This window comes from Equus asinus, chromosome 5 (genome assembly GCF_041296235.1).
Source record: "Equus asinus isolate D_3611 breed Donkey chromosome 5, EquAss-T2T_v2, whole genome shotgun sequence".
NCBI lineage: Eukaryota > Metazoa > Chordata > Mammalia > Perissodactyla > Equidae > Equus > Equus asinus.
In genome coordinates this window covers 10,852,773-10,878,584 of record NC_091794.1, presented here as the reverse complement: position 1 = coordinate 10,878,584, position 25,812 = coordinate 10,852,773, and the positions used below count along the sequence as shown (strand labels likewise).

The 25,812-nt window shown below is 40.9% G+C and overlaps 1 protein-coding gene across 19 annotated transcripts in view; it reads right to left on the bottom strand.

The window, feature by feature from the left end:
• The window catches only part of BBX (BBX high mobility group box domain containing), a 258,518-nt gene that overhangs the window by 90,222 nt on the left and 142,484 nt on the right, over positions 1–25,812 (bottom strand). For all 19 annotated transcript variants that reach the window (XM_014853213.3, XM_014853218.3, XM_070508709.1 and 16 more), the window contains one exon: positions 698–868. In XM_014853213.3, the coding sequence (XP_014708699.1) occupies positions 698–859 (162 nt within the window). In that variant the 5' untranslated portion in view covers positions 860–868. The remainder of the gene's footprint in view (positions 1–697; positions 869–25,812) is intronic.

Sequence of the window (25,812 nt, the reverse complement as noted above, 5' to 3'; positions counted from 1 at the left end):
GGAACTAGTAAGATGTGTCCTGAAGGAAATCCTCTGACATGGAAGGAGTCGGGTGGGAGGGACACTAAGATGATGAGGTCTCATCCCTCAGGGGGGTAGTCCTTGTGCTGAGATCTGAACAATGCAGAGGAAGAACCAGTCATACCAAGACCTGGAGGAATGGGTGGCTTTCTTAAGTCACCTGCACGGCTATGTGACTTTCTAAACAAAAGCCCACCACTCAAGCATAAGATGAGAGAAGGGGGCTTGGAGGACTGACTGACCTCAGAGGCGTGGTGGGGTGAGGCAGCCAGACGCTGCGAAGGCCACAGAGGACGACCTGAGCAGCTGAGACTGCCCTACACTGGCAGGGCTAGGCCGGAAGCGAAGCAAGGAGAGGCCAGGAACAACGGGGTGGGTGCCAGGTGAATACCCCCATCTCCGCTGCATTTGAACATTACCTGCAAATCATTAGTTAATTGACAGAAACTATTTAAGAAGGATCTGTTTCAGTCTAAACTATTAGGAAGTACAGATACTTTAATAAGAGTCATCAGTATTTGGAAGAACAATGTAGATTAAGTAGTCATGCAGTTAAACAGGATTCAAGTTATACAGACTTTTAGGAACGCCTCTTTCACAGCATATATGTTCACTGCAGTTTCTAGAATGAATGTTCAAATGAACTTAAAACTTCTACGATAAATGGAGGAATTACCTTATCAATATCCTCCTCTTCGTCTTCCTCTTCCTCCTCTTCTGAAAAGTCTAGAAGTTTCTTTGCCAGCAATGGATGCCACTGAAGACACTTTCGTTTGGGTCGTTTCCCAGCCCCTTCGCCTTCTGCTGAATGATCTTTATTTCTATTACTGCCTTTCATTACTGTGACCTGTGGTAAGGAAAGAAAGGAGAGAAACAGAGAGAAATCAAAGCAAATTTGATTAAAATTAGTTTATTTAGCTTCCTTGGCTTTAATTGGATTATAGTCTTAATGACTAAAGTATCTACCAGCTCAGGCATTTACTGGATTCAGTAAGAATTCTAAGTACATAATCAAACAGTCATTTTAATGAATGAAATTGAGCTAATAAAATTTGCCTTTTATGAAATCTACTTCCTTTCACTCCATAACTTTAGAACTCGAAATCCAAATATAAGTGTTAGGATGACTATGAGTTACTATCATCTGTTCATATTTACCCAGGGTAGTGTTTTCCATCTGAGGAATGTGAAAGATGCCTCCCAGGGGAGCAGAGGTGTTCACAGAGGTGGCCCTCCATACATTCTAACCAATGGCTCCTAGTTTAGTATAATAATTTATATGAATTTTGCATTCTACAATATGATACATCTGAGCCTGGAATATTATTAAGGAAAATAAATATTTTGTAAGAACCAAATTTTCTGGATTTAAAATAAAACTATTTCAAAAGATGACACACATTTTTCAAAAACTAGCTGGGTGCAGCCCCCAAGGAGCCAGCACGTGAACCCTGTGTGTCACTGAGTGGGATGGGCACCCTGTGTCCGCCTGTGACACACAAATCACACACCTTCCTGGCTCTCCGAGTCACACGCATCACTATGTGGGAACAAAGCTTTGCTCCTCAGGCTTTTTTGTCCCTAACGGGTAAGAGCTAAGTGACAGCCAGGCTACGAATGTGACAAAATCTTTTACAGAAGGCTAAAATTCTAAATTACTTTTCCATGACTTTTAAAAAAAAGATTTTCTCAATGATAAAAACAACACATATTCATCATATTTCAAAGGTGAAAGTAGCATAAATTGAGGTTTTCCTTCTCCATCACGCCCAGCCCCCCAGCCCAGAGGTAAACTATACATGTCAGTGTCTTAGCTTTCTCTCAGTTTTTTCTGATTTGGTATTTCTCATTCGTTCATCTGAAGTAACATTAATATACAAATTATTGTTTATACATACTTGTGCAAAAATTCAAATAATACAGTTAAATGCCATCAATTTAAATGGTTTATGCTGACAATTAGAAACACAAATGCGGCTACAATCACACAGTAGTGGCCTTTTTGGTCAGTGTAAGTTTGCATTGGTTCAAGTGCTTGCAAAGTGATACCAATAAACTCATAATGCCATGTTGTTGAACCTAGGGTCCATGTACATATAGTTTCAAGGTTCATCCAGTTCTCAAGCCTGCAAGACAATATGGATAGGCCAATAGATCCTTCTTCCTTAATTCCTTCTGGATTTTGTGTCACGCCTTCCTAACTTCAAAACCAAAAAGGAAGAGTCACTAATGTTTTCTTCTAGAACTTGCATGACTATTATAAAAATTTAAATATTTGATCCATCTGGAATTCATCTGATAAAAGGAGTGAGGTAGGGATCTAGCTTATTCTTTTTTTCCAAATACCTAGCCAATTGTCCCAACATCATTTATTAAATAATCTAGCTTTTCTCCATTCCCTTGAAATGTCACTTTTATCCTATATCCTAAAGTCCACATTTGTATAAATCTATTTCTGGATTCTCTCCTCTAACTGTTTACCTAGCCTCTGACCAATTTTAGTATCCTTAGGGACTATATCATTCTAAACCTTTTTTAAAATCCAAATATATCAATACAAATAGCCATTTAAAAAATTTAAGTTGCATATATCATGCTCTTCTAAGTCAATACATCTTAATAGTTCTCATTTTGTAATAAATATGTAATATTTCAAAATAATATATCACAATTTATTCAATCATTTCACTATTGATGGACATTCAGATTTCTTGTGCTGCAATAAAATCTTAATTTTAATAAAGATTATTTTTATATCTTCATTTTGATTAAAATCATCATTAATTTATTAAAAGCCTTGTCTAATCAAAAAACGGAGCGGGGGAGAAAAAAACATTCCTGTGGTTTTCTTAGCAAGAAACTTCTGCTGAACATCTGAAGCAATTACATGGTTCACGTGGCTGCCTCAAGAGTGGAAGTTGTTATTGAAAACTCTAAATGGAATTAGTTACCTGGTGTGCTCTTAATAAAGGAACAAAGATTTCTTGTGAACTGATAGACCATTTAACAATTCCCATTCTATCTACAAATAAAACTTGGCACAGGCAACCCAATTTCCAAAAATACCAATGCTAAATGGAGAAAAGAGGAAATGGTTATATTTGTGGCTTATTAATCACTTCAGGAGGAGCTGCTTGAGTGGTAATTAAACTCATACTGGGGCCCAATGTTTTATAACACATTTTTTAAATAGCAAAAGAAATCAATGAGAAACTATAAATCAGGCAGCTGTTATCAACTGGAGAGGTCAAAGTGATGGCCAGTGCCTAGACAAAAATGTATCATTTAGCCTCAAGGACTTTGATTATGCTCCTTAATCATGTGTGAATGTGTTTAAGTATATGTCTTTGCGTATGTATGTATAATTTCAATATTGAAACACAGAATATCAAGAATCATATCAATAGATGGTAAATGTGGCTTTTGGGTTCAAAATAATCACCTTCATCCGCCACCCCGACAACTGTTCCAATTCTTTCCATGGAGCTGACATGCCACTTAAGACACTATATATGTCTTTTCTGATACTCCTAAAATTAGTCTCTCCTCCCCCAGAAATACACTAGAAAGTCTCTGTATTGCTAATGACGCTCACCACATCTTCCCTTCAATTACATTTGGGTACATCCTCCCTCCAGCACTCGGTCTTTTTCTTGATAATTTGAGACTTTATCTTTAGGTGCTCAGAAGCATCTGGGCTCACCAGAACATCAAGGTCAGTCAGCTGTGGGAGTTGTCGTAAGCAATCATATGAACACCCCCGTGCTAAATTATGGTGATAATTCACTATTTTTATTTACTAGAATGGCTTTACAATTAACTCCCATCCTCATATTCCCCTGAATTCAGATATTTTTTTCCCACGTGGGAATCAAAAGGGGTTGAAAACTATGTACAACTCTGACATGAGGAGTGTGGTGTGTGAGAACCTTCCAGCCACCTGGGCCATGGGAGAAGTAAGGCTGATCACCCCTGGCACAACACAGGAGCAAAATAAGTACTTTCAGCATGAGCAAAAGATGAACAAATGCTAAGTGAATTGCAGGTAGTCTACTGCGGACAAAAGAGTCAAGAAAAGTGCAACTGCTCTAATGGCTATGAAATACCTCAAACTAGACACCGGATGCTTTAATAATTTATGGTAATCTAATTACTTTTTCATTCCCTATGGATCTATGTTTGAACTGTTGAAAGAAGGCAAGAGCAGGGGAAATGACGCTGCTGATTATCATTCAGAAGGAATGAGAGGGGCTGGCCCAGTGGCGCAGTGGTTAAGTTCGCACGTTCCACGTCTCGGCGGCCCAGGGTTCGCTAGTTCAGATCCCAGGTGCGGACATGGCACTGCTTGGCAAAAGCCACGCTGTGGTAGGCGTCCCATGTATAAAGTAGAGGAAGATGGGCATGAATGTTAGCTCAAGGCCAGGCTTCCTCAGCAAAAAAGAGGAGGACTGGCAGTAGTTAGCTCAGGGCTAATCTTCCTCAAAAAAAAAAAAAAAAAAAAAAAAAAGGGAATGAGAAACCCAGAGAGAAGAACGAAAGAAAAGATGATGAAAAGGTGGGAAGGACAAGGCAAAGCAGGCAGAATTTTGAAACTTAACCTTATCACTCATCTTGTTTCAACAATGAGGAGGAGGAAAAATTGTTAATTTTTGAGTGTAACAGAGGCCTACTCTTGTAATTATTTTGCCACTAAAAACCCCACACGCTGTAAAGTTTGGCTTCTTGTTCTTGAACAAGAGCAAATTAAGTGAAAAATCTATATGCAATAAATGAAGCAATTGGTGGACTTTATTCAAAAGGGGTCAATCTTTCTCCTGCGTTACATAACTGAAATCAGGTTATTTAACCATCAGTGGACTCTCCTTGAAAGACTCTATATCATCAAAATTATGCCGCTGAGATTGTCAAATGATGGAAGCTGAAGGTCCCTGTCCAAAATGCTGAATATTCATTTATCTCGTAAAAACAAACCAATCCAGGCATGCCCTTTTCTATGCCAGGATGAGGGACCCTAATTAGATACTCATTGCTACTGAACTAAACATAAGCCAACTTGGTGATAAATTAGGAAAAACTTCATTAAGTTGTATTCTTCAAATGCAGCAAGCCCACTCATGAAGACCACTACTGAGGTCAAACTTCATGAAAAATTTAAAGAAGAAATACCATAGAAGAAACAGTACAAAGAAAATACCACATTTAACAAAAGAAAAAAAATGGACACTAGAGCCTGACAGGTCTCCGTTAGAATCCCGCCTCTACCACTAACTACTTGCTATAAAACTATTAATCTTGCTCATCTTTCCTCGTTTGTTAAAGCTGAGTAGTAAGAGCTCTACAGTGAGAACAGTGACACAGAACACCCAGCACAGAGCCTGGCTCCTAGAAGGCCTCCCTGGACGTTCGTCAAGCCTCCCCCTTTCCCAGGGGAGCGTGGGCTGAACGGGCAGCACGTGCTCACTTCAACTCAGCCTAAGGGGCTGCTCAAGGGAGAGCAAAGACGTCTCCCATGAACAGCAGTCCACATGCTCGCCAGCGGATACCATCTCCAGCCTCAGAGACTGAAAATGAGAGATGGAAAGTTTCCTTTCCTCTGTCTGAGTGAGAGACAGTCAGAAACAGAGCCTTGACAGAGTCACACATTTTGTGACTAAGATCCTCTCAGTCTTTCTGCCATCTTGTCTTACAACTTAGGCAATCAGTCCACTTCAGTCTTTGAAACTCTGTGAATCTCACTGTGTCACAGGGGTATTTTAGAGTTTACTCTGTTCCCTAACTGTCCAATAAAATCCCATTCAAATCATCTTCATGGAAATTCAGACCCAGCGAAACAGAGGAAGGTAAGGGAGGCCCGTGAAATCTCATTTTAGACAACCACACATTCCAACCATGGGGAAGGCGTCTACGGGGTCCAGCGAAGACTGCAAGGCCGCACAGCTTTCTCCAGGCTACAGAGAAGAGGAAAAACCAGCCCCGAGGAAGAGTGACAGCGGTGGTTCTAGAGCTTCCACAGATCAGGCTGACCTGCTTAAAATCTTTCAAGGGAGGCCTGCGGCTTTCAAGACACTCCTGGCTTTCGATCCTTCAGGGAGTCCTGCTGCCACGCGAGCTGGCAAACACCCACCCCGAGGCCTTGCTCTCCCACAGATTCTCCCATTTTCCATCAAAGTTCTCCTCCTCCAAGGCCCGCTCACATATCCCTTCCCTCTAAAGCTCTGTGAAAACCTTACGTCAAAATAGTCACTCTTTGCTCCTGAGCTTTGATCAAACTCGACGTTGCTAGGTCAAGCACTCAACATAGTGTCTTCCGGTTAGTTTTCTCTCTGCCCTCCCCATCCCCACGGGCTGTGAACTTCCACAGGGGAGGTGCTATGATTCCTTCCTTTTCTGTCCCGGCGCCCAGCCCTGAGCCTGGGGCACAGCAGTCCCCCAAAAAAGTACTTACTGGCTTATAATTTCCTTACCTAATACTTAACTACATACAATGTCCCAGAATGACAGGTTCCTAATAAGAATTTTCAAAACAATACTAATACGCAGCTAATCTTTATTCAACGCCTACTTCATTATCCCACCTAATCCTCAAAAGAACCCTCCAAGGTAGGCACCACTATGAACCCCAGCTGAAGATGCTGAAGGTTAAGTACTTGCCCAGGGTCACGCAGTTAGCAGCAGAAGAGCAGGCACCAGATCCAGGAAGCCTAACTCAAGAGCCGGGACGCCTCCCAAGGACAAGGCATTCTAAGAGAAAGCCTTTCCCTCTGTCAGCTCCCCTGGCATCTCCCACAGAACCAGGAGCTCACAGACCATGGAAACACCAAAAAGGAGCACTGAGGGCTGGAAAGTGAACATTTTCAGGGTTTCATGGCAGAAAAGCAAACCCACGTCTCTGATGACTCCAAGTGACAATTAAATTAGGTTAACTCTGAAACTCCTTGAAGATAAAAGCCCTACAAGTGCTAATCATTATTATTTATTGCGATTCTAATGACAATTCCAAACTGCAGACAGATTAAATGAAAAATATCTCATTCAATAAAGTCATACTCTCGCTTCAGGAGCAATTCAGTCACTCTATTCACGCAGAGCGTCTTTAAATGCATCCTTATTGAAAAGGAGCAGCTCTTCACGTTGAAACTTTAACTCCGTCAAGATGTTGTCTACATGCTCTCGTGAATACTAAGAAGGCACGCACTATTCAAAGAAGGCCTTAGCTGTGCTGGCAGTTCTGGTCCCTGTGCCCTTTCTTCATGAAGGAATATGTATTTTAAGATCTCTAAACCTTAGACCCCATGACATTTAGCCTTGGGAGAGCTTAACATGGTTCTCAAAATGCACGCTGCCTCCATGCTAAGATAGAGACAACAGCTATCTTGAAAGAGAGAAAGGCACGGAAAGCGGTGGCTTAAGGAGGAAAAGCTACTTATATAGAGAATTCACCACAGGCTAGGACATGTCCCCCACCATACCCTGCCAAAAGCCCAACTCCTGTTTTCCTATAATTTTATGGTGGTGTTTACATTCTTAACCAGAAAGTCACCAAATGCCTATTCTTTAACTGGCCTAGCATAACACATTTACCTCTTTTAGTTTCTAAATCAACAAAATTTTTTATATGCATTTACTTCATGGTTAGGATATGACTGTCACACTGGGAAGAATCTGAAGCACAAGACAACAAATTCATGGGAGTCTCTTCCTCATTATTCTCAACGTAGCCATACACGTATTTATTGATCACCTGGCAAGCTACGTACTGTGGCAGTTCAGTGTCCAGCCTCACCTCCCACTCAACTCACCATCCACCTCTGCTCCCCTGCTAAGGCTAGTGTCCGTCCTGTCCGCCACACTTGCCCTTTGCTTCTGCACTGTCTGTCCTCTGCGCTCCCAGGCCTGCACACCATACCCTGCACCCCCGTTCACACTTTCTATGCAAGCCCGTCTTAATTCCCATTTCCAAAAAGCAGTCTTCATACACCCCAGCTCATGTCTCTCTCCTTCCCGAGCACGTTTTTTGGACCACCCACGTTTAATGGCTGTGCCTTACTTTTGACACTTGGTTGTACGGTGGTCCCTCTCTCTCTGTGGTTTCACTTGTTACCCATGGGCAACGGTGGTCCAAAGATATGAAATGGAAAAAATTTCAGAAATAAATAATTCGTAAATTTTAAGTTGGCTGCCATTCAGAGTAGTGTGATGAAACCTCAAGCGATTCTGTTCAGTCTCGCCTGGGACATGACTCAGCCCTTTGTCCAGCGGATGCACACTGTAGAGGCCACCTGCCCGTTAGTCACTTAGTAGCAGTCTGGGTCATCAGATCGACTGTCGTGGTATCACAGTGCTTGTGTTCAAGTCACCCTTATTTTATTTCATAATGGCCCCAAAGTGCAAGAGCAGTGATGCTGGCAATTTGTATGTGCCAAAGAGAAGCCATACAGCACTTCTTTAAAGTGAAAAGGTGAAATTTCTTGACTTAGGAAAGAAAAAATCATATACTGAGTTTGCTAAGCTCTATGGTAACTTTTATTATATTGTTATAATTGTTCTATTTTATTATTAGTTATTGTTGTTAATCTCTTACTGTGCCTAATTTATAAATGAAACTTTAGCAAAGGCCTGTATGTTTAGGAAAAACATAGTATATATAGGGTTCTGTACTATCTGCGGTTTCAGGCATCCACTGGGGTCTTACAAACAGATTCCCTGAGGATAAAGGGGGACTACTGTCTAACAATTATCATTTTTCTGTACAATGTATATATAATGATTTCATGAGGATTCCTCCCACAGAGAGCCCTGGGGTATGAACATGCCAGATGCCTTTTTCTGGATCTGTCAGAGCACACATCCCCAAGCTGGACAGGAAGTAGATACTCAGAGAATATGTGAGGAATTGAACACAGATACAGTACTTCTCTGCTTCCTTATTATGCTATATGTTGTTTTGCTAGAAGGCAGAAGAGATATAAAGCTTGAAAAGAAAATTAGCAGAGAAGGAAAACTAAGAACCCAGGAAGGGCTGTTCAGGAGGGGCGGGGGGAGAATGGAAACAGGCGAGCTGACAAGGCAACGTAATAAATACAGTAAAACCCAAGTCACCTCCAATCAGCTGTCAGAACTAGTCAAAAAGCATGTTCTAGTAGCTTTATTCCCTTCTCCGGTTATTTGATGATGACTCTCACTATTCTCCCCAAATAGAATATCCTAGTACCTTCAGCTCACTGGCTCTCCTTTCCTTTCATAATTGGTTTGCTAATAAATCCCAACTCGGAACTCCTCCAACCATTCTTCCTCTCTGGGTCTATCCCCAGGTTGCTGGCTGCTCCCGTGCTCTGATCCCACTACAAAAGCTTCCAGTCTCAGGCCGGTCGTCAGTGCTCGTCAGCAATCCTTCCACTTGTCTTATTCAGTCTCACTCCACCCCACAGTGCCCATTATAAGGTCTCAGTTTCTCCTCAATGCCTATTGAAGATGGTGAGTGAGGATAACAAATAATGATACATATATATAATATGAAATAATGCTATATAATGCATATATATATGTATATGTATTTATATATCGCTTCCTATGTATCAGAACCTAAGAGCTTCTTAACTCACAACAAGCCTAAGAGGTGGGTACCATTATCATCTCCTTTTTACAGATGAGAAAACTGAGGCACAGAAAACACAGAGTTTGCCTCTTTCAGTTTCTAAATTAACAAAGGTTTTTACTACATGCATTTGTCACATGTGTAGGACATAACACATTGGCAAGAAGTTGAAGCCCAAGAAGACAAGCTCATGGAATCTCCTCACTTACTGTCGATGCAGTTGAACATCTCTTTACCGATCACCTGGTGAGCCATGCCTGTCTGTACATCATATCAAGTCCAAGGTCACAGAGCCAGCACACGAACGGTGGAGCCAGTATTTGAACTCAAGAGGGCTGGCTTCAGAGTCTGGTTTTGAACATTATCTAATATTGTCTCCTAATAACAACAAACTTTCCTGAACTGCTTCTACATGCTACCCCCTTTACAGGAATTAATTTCTTTAATGTTGATACGACTCCTGGAGAAAGGTACTGTACTGATCACATCTTATACACACAGCAATGAGAACGGCGAAGCTTAAGCAACATGTCCCAGGCCACTCTGCCAGCATGTGGAAGAACCAGAATTCAAACTGGGGTCTCCTGTTCCCAGAGCCTGAGCTTTCAGTCCCTTCCCCTCCACGCTGCCCTTCCCAGCACCATCCCAGCCCCTCCAAGAAAACGCCTTTGATGCCTGGGTCACAGGAAGGTCTCCCCATGTGAACTCCCCCAAAGTCCCACCCTTGTCTACCAACTGCCAAACTAGTTTCCTTTCTTCTTCCATCTTCTCTCAAAGGCAGAGATTCAAGGTCAACTCCTCTTCCTCACTCCCAATCTGTGCTTTTCACCTCCTTTCCTGCTACCCTGGGCCACTGGTCTTTCAGTTTCTTTCTTTGACGAAGTGTCAATAGTTCCTTCCAGTTAACACCTTCTCCTTCAGTCTCTCCACAATCTCAACTCCAAAGGCCTCTCTGAATCCCCATTCCTCCTTTAGCTAGTCTTTTTTATCGTACAAACTGGCCTCCAGCCATCAAGCCGGGAGACTGCCTCACCCCAAGCTATGCAGCTAGGAGCCGAGAACTGGCCTGCCTGGTCCTCTCACTGCTCAGAGACTCCACCTGCACTTCACTTACTGACTTGGTTCCTAATCTTCTTGGTTCTAAACCCCAGGATTAATTTCCTAGAAAGCATTCACGACTCATTCCAACAGCGCCACAGGCTCTGGCTTCTCCACCTCACGATGATTCACACTTACATCTTTCATTTCTAGTCTCTTAGAAAAAATACCTTGTCTGGGCCAGGCCGCTGCCTCCTCCATAACCCTGGGGAGGATGCCAGAGCGGGTGCATAGGAACTGGGCATTCCTTCTCTTCACATCAACCTCTGGAAAGCATAGACGTATCTCTTCTACTTTCTCATCATGAATTCAAATCATTGCAACTGGCTTCTTGCCCTGATATCTAATCTCTCACCAAGTTCTGTCCCCCCTACCTCATACATCAGGTCCCCTCCTCTCCATCCCCACCATGCTGGTTCACAGTCTGGTCTTCTGACCTTTGGCTGTACTGATTTCAATGCTCCACACTACAGATATCTGCTCATATCCTTCTCTTGCATGAACCTTTTTAAATAGTCCCTCAATGAACTCAGGAAAAAGTGCAAAATCCTTCCTTCACACAACACACAACCCTCCTCCCGACTTGGCTCCTGCTTGCTTTTATGGCTCACGTTTCTTTGTTCCATTCTCATTCTCAAAGCCCTAGCCGCACAGAGCGGTGCGCCATCACCGGGAGCTTGCCCTGCACTCCTGCCTCTGGCGTCTGCACCAGTCTCCTTGCAGTGGAATGCTCATCCCAGTTCAGGGCTTAGCTTGGGTCTCACCTTGAGCTCCACTTGGCCCTTTCTAATCTGAGAGGTGCTTTCTAAGTGTCCCCACAGCACCCTACACTCAACAGCCCACGACGAAATGGTCGGTTTCCTTCTTTACACCCCACTGGACTGTGACAGAGAACAAGGGCTGCGTGACGTTCACCATGGTGTATCCAGGGCCTGACCCAGAGGCAGGCACGCTGTGGGCAGAGGCTTGTTGCATGAAGGAGCGCCAGGCCTGACCCCTGCATCTAGTCCTGGCCCTTTCACTCCTGCTCCTCATCGGCCACTGCTTCTTTTCTACTCCATCCTCACCGTGCCCTGTCCTTTCTTCCAGCTCTCGGATGAAATTCCTAGCACCTACTCAAACTATCAAACTAAAACACCAGGCAGTTTTACTTATGTGGAAATGGTTCCTATGCAGCAGATTTGATAAAAGAAGGAACGACTCATCAAATAATTCCGACCTCACAGGAGAAGTAATTATCCATTCCCTTTTCTTCTGTACCCATCACCAAACACTGATTCTTTAATCTTCTGCGCACCAGTTAACACATGGTCCTTTAAATTTTAAGGGTGATCACACACGTTCTTAAAAAGTATACATATTAAATTTCATCTAAAATGGCCGAAGTTTAAAGCAATCATTTTTTTGTTTATAAGACTTAGGTTTAAGTTTAAAAATAATAAAGAGATCTAGATATCCATCATCCTGATCTCTCACTATAACTCAAGGGAAAAAAAACAGGGTGAGCGCTGGTGGCCTAGTGGTTAAGTTCAGCATGCTACCCTTCAGCGGCCCAGGTTCAGTTCCCAGGTGTGGACCTGCACCACTTGTCTGTCAGTGGCCATGCTATGGTGGTGGCTCACATACAAAAAAAGAGGAAGATTGACATGTGCGTTAGCTCAGGGAGAATCTTTCTCAGCAAAAAAAAAAAAGAAACAAACAATGCTTCAGTTAAGAATCAACAATATATTATTTCTCCAGTTGGAATCTCTTCTTCCTAAGCTACTGTTATTTACTCTAACAAATGGCAAATAATTTTTTTTTTTTTAAAGATTGGCACCTGAGCTAACAACTCTTACCACTCTTCTTTTTTTTTTCTGCTTTATCTCCCCAAATACCCCCGGTACATCGTTGTATATCTTAGTTGCAGGTCCTTCTAGTTGTGGCATGTGGGACACTGCCTCAATGTGGTCTGACGAGCAGTGCCATGTCCACGCCCAGGATCCGAACCAGCGAAACCCTGGGCTGCCGCAGCAGAGCACACGAACTTAACCACTCGGCCACGGGGCTGGCCCTGCAGATAATTTAAGTTACAGTTAAATTTAATTCACTTCATAAAGCAAAACCTCTCAGTCTTAATGGTTATAAAAAAAATTTAATTTTTCCTTAAAGTAAAAAAGAAGAGATATTTATTTTAGTATAGTTATTGAACTAGCTTATTCTAGCTTCTGCAATGCCCACCTGCTTTACACATTTTGGCACACTAGAATTGAGTTAACCCATCATTTACTAGATTATATATCACAAGAATGTAGAACGTTGCTTATCTTTATATTCCCAAATGCTTAGAACGCCTTTAATATGTTTTTAATAAAGTGCTTGAAAATGTATGAATTTAATGATTTTATATCAGACTGTACATTTGCCAAAGACATTCATCAGAATGCACAGGGAGCTATGATACATTTGTATTTTCTGTTTAACTAGACTTAAGCAGAAAACCATTTATTTCATACTTGGCTTCACACTTGGTGAAATTTTTTTCGTAAATATACCCCAGTTTTCTGACTTCACAGACACGATACAAAAGGTAAGTGCTCATTTGCTGATTCGGAGCGATACAGTGCCCCGCTGGGAACGTTACCCACTCCTCCCATACTCCTTTCAGGTGTGTGCGATGAATGCACTCTACCCTCAGTACCAATACTGAAAGCTTGTTTTTTTCTTCCAAATGTATTACATTTATGGAATTTGTTTTCAAAAGTTCTTCACTTCACAGAAAAAAAAAAGTTGCTATTTGTGTATCATCTGCCTGCCTTTTTTCCTTTTCAAAAACTACCAAAGTGAGAATAAAAGAGTTAGATGTTTCAGTATGACCTAAGCTCATTCCTCCTTCCTCCCATTTTTCTCTCAGTGTGCAGCATGAGAATGGGCATCACGCACAAGACACATGCTGACTGAGGCATCTTGGAGTATTTTTCTTATAGCCTAATTCGCACAATCTGCTCCCTCTGGTGGCTGAATGTTCATCTTCTAGCATCCTATTTAAATACAAAGGCAATGCTTCAGAGTATAAACAAAACAGAAGCTCCTCTACAAAGAATTATAAACCATATAAACCTGAAAAATCACTTAGCAAGCTCTTCCACAGCATTTAGGTATGGCGTTAGCTGATTGTGGGAGAAGCAATCATCCAAGCATGAAGTTAAACCCAGGAATTTTCAAATTTAGTGTCATTTTTCCCCTAAGCAAGATTCTTAACTCTACAGAGACCAGGTCTCATTAATCCAGTTCCTTTCTGTCTGGAGTCTCCACAGGGTTGTGCAGCACATATCTAATCTAGTCTTTCCACGTTACACGTTATCACGGAGAGAGGGCCAGCGGGAGTGCTCTCACCGACACACAGTGATCTGCCAAGGCCACCAGAGCTAGTGGCAGAACACACCACCAGCAACAGGGGCTGTGGCACTACCCACTGCCCACAGCAGTGTTTCTTCCACTTTCTTTTTCAAAGATGGAAGTTGTTTTGCTGACATAGCCAAGAAATTCTGTTTTGACTTTTATAATAAAGTACTTTATAATATGGAATTGGAGTACATTTCATTAATAAGTTCTAAACATATTTTCTAATAAGAAAAAGGGGCAAACCAGAGACACAGCCTAAAGGTTCTGGGCTTTAATTGCAAAACACACGTACTTTCTTCCATCTAACCGTATCATTGATTTTAGTTTTTAATCAATACATTTATTTCGGAAGGGAAAAGTAATTCCATTTTACAAACCTTTTTAGCATTTAATTAGTCCCTCAGTATTTACTTTAGACAGAGGAATCCCAAATTTCCGTTCATATTTCCAAACAGTCCTTCATATAGGCTTAGCCACACTACGTAGACTGGGGGAGGGAGGGAATGAGGAACAAGAAAGCACGTGTATCTGTGACTCAGTGTACTTGTCTTCACTTTGCATTTTGTAAATATTGATGTTGCAGCTCCTAAAGTGCTCTCAGAAGTCATTATGACTGACAGCCCATGAGTGCTGTGTCTTTCAAAACAAATATGCTTTATTGATGGAGAGCACATGCATCCTAGCTAATTATTCTGAGAGGCAGGGGTGGAACAAACAACATGATTTCTCAACTAAGTTCAGCATTCTGCCCTGAACACAACAGGCAGGTTACAGTTGAACAGGTATCCCGAAAGCCTGTCATTTCCACAAGCACCACAACATGCAAGGGAAGGGCCCTCCAAGTCTGCCATATAATCCCGGAGCAGGACACAAACTCCTAGGGTTGTTACAAATATTTTTAAGCACAAGCAAAAATTCTGAACATGCTTAATGCAAAAAGAAAGGTCCTCACATATGCCCAAGTCTTTACTGGATTTTAAAATATGTAATAATATACTGTTTGAGAATAAAAGTAAATTTGGGTGAAAATTTGAAAAAGAACCAACTGGAGTAAATAAAATATGCTTGAGCACCCTGATTTTAGGAAAAAAATAAATAAAACTTGTCACTGTCTACTGTGTATCAAAAATCACAATATAACAGCAAATGTCAGACACACTACTTATATCACATTATAGCATTTCTCAAATTGGAAGGGAAGGCTCATTGAGGAGTCAAAGAATTCTGCTTGCTGAGTTCTCTCAGCTGTCTGGATTGATGACTACCCAATCTGTACTTGAGAGGTGGGAAAATTCCTCCTACGGTGCCTCTCCAGGCCCTCCAGGGAGACCTCCTGATCCCAAATCAGCCTCTTGAGGCCCTATTAATGGATTAGCATTGAGATGACACTGATTATAAAAGATGAGTTGGACCAGTAAAGGACTTCTTGGTAAGAGAAGATCTATATAATAATGAAACAATTTGGGAACTAGACAGCATGTAATAGAGTGCAACAAATGTGGTCCAAATCATCAGGGAATAGATAGTATATAATAATAAGACATTCTCGGCACCCAGATACTTGGCAATTACAAAAGCCATTAGAGAATTCAGAAAATTCACTTTGATGACCTCAATTTGTCCTACTGCTAACCCTTTAACTGTGGCTAAACTCACCCACATTACCGATGACACAGCCAGGGGTGAACTCCAGGTTGTGGGAGCTTCCTGCCCCTGCAAACTTTGCCAACTCTGAGCTAGATTCCCTTACTCCAGGGAATTTTTGCATATTTTGCATCAGCAATAATAGCCCTTTGAAAAAATCCAGAAAAGAACTATTCAGATCCTCGCTGTGCTATTTAAGACTGGGGTAGGGTCTGCAACTTTCCACGGGACAAGGTAGCTGGAAGGAAGTCAGGTGGCTGGCCATTCCTGAAACTTCAGGCTTGCCTTAAGAGGAACTGGCTGGGAATTAACGGAAAGGAATGCTTAAGGGAGAACAGAATTGGAATTTTGTTGACGTTCACATAAAAATGGTTACAGCCGATCCAAGAACAGGTGTAAAGTGTAGTAACATTTTTGTGCTTCTCACCCTCGTTTCTCTTGCTTGTAGAGTTCTTTTTTGCATAGGGAGAAGCAGGGAACTATGAGACCCATAACAGTAACAGATTGTGAGAGCAAGGATGCCCAACTTCTAGGCCTGGTTTTTGCCTCAAAAAAGAGAAAGACACAATACCAGGCCTGTTCAAGGACAAAAGTAGCAGTCGATGAAACAGAAAAACTGTGGAAGGCCTTCAAGCATTGGAAGGCTGGTCTAGACGACCTTGAAGGCCCATTATTACCAATCTCCGCTGTGATCTTCACCTCCAGGCTGTACTGCAGAGTTCCCCTTTCTTGGCACCTAGGCCTCTGTTCTCCTCTCTTACCCCCCACCAGGAAGATAAAGACAGAATAAGTCAGCCTTCACAGCCCCTCACACAGCCTTTACAATGATGACAGTTTCTTACCTGTATAGATGGGTCTTAAAAAAATTTCAACAGCTGTTTTGTCGATTTGTCTCACATTGTTTGTGTATCTCACAGTTTATGCCAACCCTCTCCCACCATTAATTAACACTGGATTCTACAGTTTGGAAATAGGATACACAATATTGCATTTTTTATATCTTTACCAAGTTGCTTATTAATTACTGACATTTTCAACACTTTCCATGTTCTTTCTTAGAATTCTATATTAAGGAAAAATAACTTTTCCAACATTTAAATAAGACTTCCCAACATCTTTCTACAGAGTACATGGGAAAGCATTTTTCTCCCCCTTAAAAGAAAAGGTCTGTTTCTAGTAGTTACAAAGCAAAGCCATGGAGACTCTAAATAATTTTTTTACTTTATAAGTAATTCAGTGTATGCTGGAATATGGAGATGTCAAACTTTCAGAGAGAAGAATTTCAGAGTGCTCACAGGTTGGTTAGGATTAAACCACCTCTGCCCTACTTTTGCATTTACTAAGAATCACACAAGCCACATCTGTAGCAAATCTCTGCCTCTGACATTGGAAAATTTGACCACCACAATATGCAGCTCAGACAGCTAATAAATGTGCCCAAATCTAGGCCTTTAAATCCTGGGCCTTCTCACATCAATCCAAACCATTTACATGCCAAGAGGGGAACCTGCGGGAAGACTGAAGAGCTCCTTCACGACGACGGAAAGATTAATGAGGAATTACAAGAGCCCCGTCCACGAATATAGACAAAGAGTCTGTCCTTGACAACTGAAAGTGCTAAATTATCACCTGTGCCAAGTCCAGGCAACCACTGGGGGCACCAGTCTTTCAACACCTATCTTCAAGAACACTCGAAAACATTTTCCACCTAAAAATCACCACAGGTTTATAGTATTAGAAATCCAGTTGTAATATATCCATTTCAATATGTTACACCTCATATTTAGGATTTACAAAGTCAAAAAGAATGCTACGTTATAAAAACAATGATACTTCCTTTCCAGAAATATTAACACTTTCACTTTAGTAAACTACATTTTTACTGTAAATAAGGGAAGACGTAGTGTAAAACTAAAAATAGAACTTTCATGAATAACAAAGCACAGAGAATAACGAGGCCAACTATTCCTTTTATTTTTTTCTTTCTGGACATAATCATACACCAGGGCACTATTTTAACTACAATCATTAATTCATTCAATCCTCAAAACAACTCTATGGAGTAGCAACCAGGATTATCCACACTTTACAGAGAAGAAAGCTGAGGCTGGAGGGGAACTCGCCCAGGGTAATGCAGCGAGGAAGTCAATACACTGCATTTGGACACCAGGATTTGGACCCAAGTGGTCCAGCTGCCATAAGACACTGCTGTTCAATACCTCGTTCCACATGGAGGTGGCTCTAGAAGCATTCGGGAAAACAGTAAACGCTGCATTTGTTATAATATTTTTTTAAAAATTGGGTTACACTAAAATGGTTCCCATTAAGTCCTCTGAAGATCAAGGGACTCAGAAGTAAAATACAGGATGATTACCTTTGTCAGTTCTAACTCGTGATTTTCTTTTCCAAGCGACACGCACCATGTACTGCTAAATTGACTCAGAATAGTTTAACTTCACTTTAATTAGCATTATGAGGCTCAACTACAATTAAATCACTGCCTTACCCTGGTAGTTTACAAGGGTCATATTATTAAATATCCTTGAGTTCATTTAATGACTTTATTTATATAACAAGGAAATATTAACAGACAGAATCCGGCTAAATATTTTGTTGGGTGATTTTTTTCCCACTCTTTGGTTTACTAAGTATTTCACAACTAAGATTTGCTTTATTTAATATTTCCCAAATATCCTGGAGTCCATGTTATACCAACTTTCACAAATTCTGAGAATCATCGAAAAGGCATCATTGCTACCAAATAGCTACGCAGATGGAACCATAATCCCAATTTCTCCTCTATTCCTGCAGATCGCACATACTGGGTGGGATAGAGCAAAGCGTGTTTAGGGAGTAGGTGGGAGGTGCAGGGGCTATAACTACTTCATTCATAAACATAACAGGATCGGAGCCACTACCACTAGCTTTTAAAATTCCATAACTATAGTTCCCAAGCCCCATTTGGAACGCTCCCTAAACATACTGCAGTCAGAAATTATTCACCAGGTGCCAAACACCAAATAAGATAGAATTCTACTGAACACATTAAAAAGGGAAAGACAAACAAACAAACAAACCAAAAAAATCCCAGCATGGACAGTTATTGTCATATTAAAATTGGACTCCACAATTGCTAAAATGGAGAGGCACACCAGAAGTTTTCTCATGCTTATCTCTAGATATTGGATTCTATTGAGATAGAAATTTGGATTTGCTAATAAAACTGCTAAAAAAATGTCAGAATCGAAAGGGACCTTAGAAATCAGAGTCCAACCCCATCAATTTAAACATCTATAAAACACAGCCTACAAGGGGTTTAGTTTAAAACTAAATCTTCTTATCCTGAGGTGGTATAAAGTTTGGGTTCATTTTGAGCAAATGGTTATTATTTGCTTCCTTTTACTAAATTACACACTTGAGATTGCTTTGAAGTTGTATTATTAGTAAGACAAATGGGTAAAATGCTATTTTTAAAATTCAAAGTTGCCAGATTTATTTACAGTAAGATAACAGAAAGAACTCTTGGTTTCTTTTTCTCTTCCCCTTTCAGCCTCTGAAACGAACTGGATCAACACAGGAAAAGCTTCTAAAGGGTAATTTTATTCCATTATCCTAATGAGAGAAGTCACTGCAGAATGGAGCAGGCAAGAAATGATCTATTTCGAAGCCAATTTACAATTCTCCAGATTCCTTGCTATTTGAAAGAATAAAATATCTCAAAGAAAAAGTATATATCAACAAAAAACCTGTGGCCACAAAACGTAGGAGAGCAAAAACCTACATTGAGAGTTTTAACTGAAAATCAATAAAGACAAAAATCAGAAAAGTTGATGAAGGATTCTGTGGTTACTGGGACTTTTGCCCCAAACAGAACATTAGTCAAAATGCTCTAGGACACAGGGAGAATTTCTGTAAGGCATTATTTACAGAAGATAGTGGGCAATCAGAAAAGTGGAAACCAGGGTCCATTACTCATGGCAGGATAACCTGCATTATCCTCTTAGAGATGCCTCACCGGCGAGAGCTGATGAAGACAAATGAAGGCTGAGAAAGGGGATGGTGTACCTTTTATAAGTAATTTTCAGCAAACTTTGATGACTTTCAATCCCGGATGAGTTTTTCTCTCTTTCTTTCCTTCAATTTCATGTAGAAAAATCCTCTTGGTTAGGTTATTCAAGTGTGACTTTGCAACTAGCCTAATGTGGCCCCAAATTACCACCCTCAACATTCCTTACAGCAAGCACCTGATGAAACACCCTCTGGTTAAGCGGATCAAGGTAGCTTTATGCTGACGCCAAGAACAAGAACCTGTCAAGCTGACAAATCAGTGTCTTTGTCAGATACTGTCTCCTGTCAGAAGAGTTTCTTATTCCTTACAACTTGCTTCTCCACTCTGGCAGCCTCCTGTCAAGTCTGTATGATCTCCTGGCTCCTAAAGCTTATCAATTCTTATTTTCCACTCTCTGGTTTCTCTACAGATTACACTGCTGACCTCTGCTACTGATTTGGCAGGAAGTTATGTGGAAGCCACTTGCAGTGACCTACCACAAAATGAGAATAGCATTTCTATGACAGCCAACTTTGCTTGCTAAAGTGCCTGGTTCAGTTGCCCATGTTCTAAAACAACTCATAAAAAAGGCTTGCCACTACTACGGTGCTGCATTTTTTTTTTCCTTTTGTCTGTAGTCAGAAAAAAAGATGAAAGGCAGGAAGTGGCCTAACTATCAACAACCGGTTCTCCTTTGAAGACAGATAACAAAATACTGCAGTTTAAAGTATATTTGTAATTGCAAACTTACTCTTTTTGAACAAATTCCAAATACAATATCTGTCTTTGATCTTGGAAAAGCATTTTTCTCACTGTTCAGAGCTGACACTGATGGTTCAGTTAGGCACCCCACTCCCAACTATGGGAAAAATGTTCCCTGAGATTCACTCATGTGAGTTAGTAGCTTTTAGTTGTCAGCCTATAAACAGCTGCTTATGCTCTGCCACGGCCGCTGCCCGGGGCAGTTTCTGCCTGCTATGATGACATGAGAACTTGTCACAGTAACAGCATCCATCTGAGCACTGGGCAGGCCCTCTCAGCTCCTTCTGTGTAACGTGGACAGTCCCGGAGAGTCATTCAGTATCTCCCAGATGGGGACTGTTATCTCAGTAAAACATATATTGCAACTATGAGAAGAATTTTGAGGACCTTATACCTAAACAGAATTTAAGTTTCATATTTAAAAACAGAATCTATTCTCGACTTTTCCCATTCTCTTTCACAGCAGAAGTCTAATGATAATATGTAGCTTCAATAATGAAACAAGCCTCTTTTAACAACAATAAAAATATCCCTAGTGTCTCCATGGTCCATTTTAAACATTTAGGGAAGATAATACTATTATCTGTTATAGTATTTACTATACTATTATACTATTATTCAAAAATATTTTCTTCACTTCAACAGCTATTGCTTGTAGGTCTTTTAATACAAAGAGTAAACAAGAGACACTGACGTGGTAAAATTATGGGGGATGCTCTCACTTTCAATAACTAATAGCCCTTAAAGCAGTTAGCAGAGAGAAAGAGTAGCGTCTAAATGAACTCTAAGGAAGATGTGTAATCCTATGTGAAAAGCCCTCAACACAACAATAGAATCTTTCTGGGCTATAGGAAAAGAGCACCTTCCACAGAAAAGAACTAGGCTTTTCAGGTCAACACATGCATGTGCATGCACACACCTGTACACACACACTCTCAAAGTGGGGAGCTGAGAGATTGACAGATACTAGAGAAGTGCCATCTGCACTGGGACAGTACTCCATGCTCCCACAAAACAGGGTTTTGTTTGAATATGACCCCAAAAGCCCAACCTAACTTCTGAGACTCATGCCTAAAGTCAGCACTCAGTATGTTCTTGACTGACAGCTGAACAGCTTAGCTTCGAAAAGCAGTATTAACCGCCTAAGCATGTGAAGGCACGGTGACTCCCGGCAGCTGCAGCCACATCCTAGGAAGCAGAATCAAAGAACGACGGTCACGAGCATCACGGTAACTGTCAGCATCAGGGAAATGTTGTCATAAATAAATCCTCATGACACTCTCAAGTTTTTCATCTCCAGCAAAATGGCTATTTTCTTTTCCCTGAAAAAGAAAACTTTTTCTCCCATTCTTACTGAACGGCAGCAATTTTACAGATATGTAGGGAACACATGAAGAAGCACACATTTCTAAAATGTACACCTCCACAGCACATCAAACCATGAATCCCACCATCCTTGTCAAATACAAATAAAACACTAAAAGAGGAAGAAAACTCTAACAAGAAAGGCGATAAAAATTAGATCGTAAAATCAATATAAACCAAAAGTTTTCCTTAAATGCACATACAGTAACATTTATGCTCCATGATACTAATTGAATGGAGTCGTACACGCATTGAAGGTGAGTTCCATTTTCGTCTTCAGGCTTTTCAGTGTTTTTGATGTGTATTATTTCATAAGCATAAAAGAAAGCCAGTGAGTTATTTTAAAACCAGATATTTTAAATGTAATTTAACAGAGAAAAAAAGTAGCAGGCTTCTGAGGTACCCAATCAATATGCTGCAGTAGAAAGTCATTTTCTCTTTCTGATGCTGTCTGTGACCATGTGACACCTCTCACCCTTGCTCAAAATTAACTGCTTCACTACATAATGATTACAACTCCAGCAAATGAACCTTTTTGTCTGTAATCCAATTACTGTGGAAGGTTTTATAGTTTGAGTATTAAGAAGTGAAGCATATACCTGACTATATACATAGAAATAAAGCAGACTTTCAACATATCATATCTTAATTAAGAGTGAATTTAAAAATTCCGTTGTCTGTTATCCCAGAGTCATCCTAGCTTATTAGCCAATGCTCTGGGTCTAGCGGGAGAGTAGAAACATTGTGCTGTCTCATTTCTAGGAAACTTAAGTAATGTCCACATTGTGATCAATGGCAGAGTTGGTTTGCTAGACTGCCTTCCCTGGGCCCCACGGTATTTTATTCCCACAGCTACTGTGACATTAGCACCTTGGAAGGAAATTTTCCTGTTTGCAGGTTTGTCTTCCACACTTGACTGAAGTGTACTCACTACAAAGAATACACTCACTAAATGATAAATGAATAAACTGTCCTGGAAATAATAAACGTGGAGACAAATGTCAGAGATTGCTCAAGAAATCATAGTGAACCAACGAAAGTCTTCTTTCCTTCCTTCAACCCCACTCCTCCTGTCCATGCTCCTAACATTGTCAAGAATTTACTCAACATCTGCCTTTAAAAAAAGAAGAACACAAGTGGGACTTCATCAGACTAAAGAGCTTCTGCAAGGCAAAGGAAACCAGGAACAAAACAAAAAGACAACCTACAAACTGGGAGAAAACATTTGCAAATCATATATACAACAAGGGGTTAATCTGCAAAGTTTATAGAGAACTAATTCAACTCAACAACAGAAAAACAAACAACCCTATCAAAAAAATGGGCAGAGGATATGAACAGACATTTTTCCAAAGAAGATACACAGATGGCCAACAGGCACATGAAAAGATGTTCAACATCACTAATCATCAGGGAAATGCACATCAAAACTAAGAGACATCACCTTACGCCTGTTAGAATGGCTATAATAACCAAGATAAAAAACAACAAATGTTGGAGAAGATGTAGAGAAAAGGGAACCCTCATACACTGCTGGTGGGAATGCAAACTAGTGCAGCCACTAAGGAAAATGGTACAGAGATTTCTCAAAAAATTAAAAACAGAAATACCATACGACAGAGCTATTCCACTGCTGGGTATCTATCCAAAGAACTTGAAATCAACAATTCAATGAGGCTTATGCACCCCTACGTTCATGTAGCATTATTCACAATAGCCAAGATGTGGAACCAACCCAGTGCCCATCGACTGGTGACTGGATAAAGAAGATGTGTATATGCATATATATATATATATATATATACATATATATATATATATATATACACACACAATGGAATACTACTCAGCCATAACAAAAGACAAAATCATCCCATTTGCAACAACATGGAGGGACCTTGAGGGTATTACGTTAAGCAAAGTAAGCCAGAGAGAGAAAGGCAACCACCACATGACTTCACTCACACGTGGAAAATAAAGACACGGACAAAGAGAACAGATCAGTGGTTACCAGAAGGGAAGGGGGTTGAGGGGTGGGCATAAGGGGTAAAGGGGCACATATATACGGTAACTGACAAACAATAATGTACAACTGAAATTTCACAATATTATAAACTATTATGACCTCAATAAAATACAGAGGAACAAAATTAGTTTTATCTGTAGTACATTTACAAAACCTGATTTTTCCTCACTAACGATAAGTTATCCTTTGAACCTCATTACTCTGCCCTGTTAGGAATGTGTGTCATTCCCTTGTGTGTCTGATTACAAGATCAGCAGAGGCTGAGAACGTGCTTTCGGTGCAGCTATAGGTGCAGTCTCCTCTATGATCGAGACCGAATTTCACAGCCAGCAGGTGTCAGATTCTGGGAATTTCTATCTACAGCCCCCTGTTGATGGTTTTACTCTGGGACTGGGAAATAAACTTCACCCTGTTACGCAACTGAGTAAAACTACAAGATAATTCACCTTAAGAAAATAGTAAGTGTAGAAATCTCCAGAGTTTCTACAGGATTACAGCACCATCCACCTTGTTCTTTATATACGGTGGCATGCATCCTCAGAGTCCGAAGAGCAGAAACTTCCAGTAACTTATCGAGCCCTGCTTAACGTACAGGAATATCCTGTACTCTACATCAGCCTTGCTTAAAGAGGATGCTTTTGGCATTTGGGGCAGGACAATTCTTTACCAGGAGGGACTGTTTCACTCACTGCTGAGTCAACACACGTCTTAGCTCCTTCCCCATCCTTTCACCCCACCCCCAATCCCAGGTGGGAGCATCCCCCAGTCACTGAGATCAGTAACATCCCACAAGTCTCCAAACACTCCCCGAGGAGGTAGTATGACCCCTTGTTGAGAATCACTGCTCTAAATAAACCCAATACAGAAAAATCCACATTTTAAAGATAATTTAATTAAAACTCCCTAAAAAACAAGCTTTGTAGCGCTTTTCCCTCAATGACTCCATTGACTAACACCGTCTCCCCAGTCCCCCACCCCTCATATTTTCAGGAATATGCAAGGCTCCCCTACACTGTATTCTTAAGATGTCCTTGGTCAGCTTGAATATTTTCTGAGACCTCTGAGCACTCGCAATCCTGATGTCATAAAACTTCTATGTCAGTTCCTATTTCTGTTTGTGTTAATCACATACGAGCTATCTAAATTGGTCCAACCTTGTTAAAACAGGTTTCTAAAGCATTATTTACGCATACGGCCATTATACTTCCACTAGTCAGTTAAAGTGCCACAGTAAGGGAGTGAATCCCCACACCCTCTGTGCTAGGCGACCACAGCGCTGCACACACAAAGACGCACGCTCCAAAGCCCAGGGGGTAATATTATTTCTGCAAGTTTAGGGCCTTCTGGTGAGCCAAGCAATGCGGAGCTGATGAGGCATTGCTAAAACATGAAGTGCCATTCCAAAACTTTCAAACAGCAACAAAGCTCCAACTTGTTCAATTAAGGAAAAATTATCTAGAACTGTAAATCCGCACTCTTTTTTAATTATAAGAACTGAACAACCACTAAGCGTGGAAGTGGAACCGTGAGCCCTTCTCTTATCTGCATATAGGACCTGTCAACACCTGAAGAGGCCTTTTAAAAACTGGTACAAGACCTGGTCATTCGACAGAATCACAAATGGTCTCCTATAAATATTACATAAATAGTGGTTTCAGTGGTTTCTGACTGAAAACCCAGCCTCTTTCTCTCAGGTACGGCAAGTCCTACTGCTTTCCTAATTTGGCTTTTTTCTTTGCCAGTCAAGCCAATCGACGTTCTCATTTTACTTGGAAACCACTGCACCCTGGCTTTTGGCGTGTCTGCTGCCACGTGCAACCCTGGGCTTCTTTTTCGAAATCTAGGATTCCAGGATATTTTGCCTTGGAA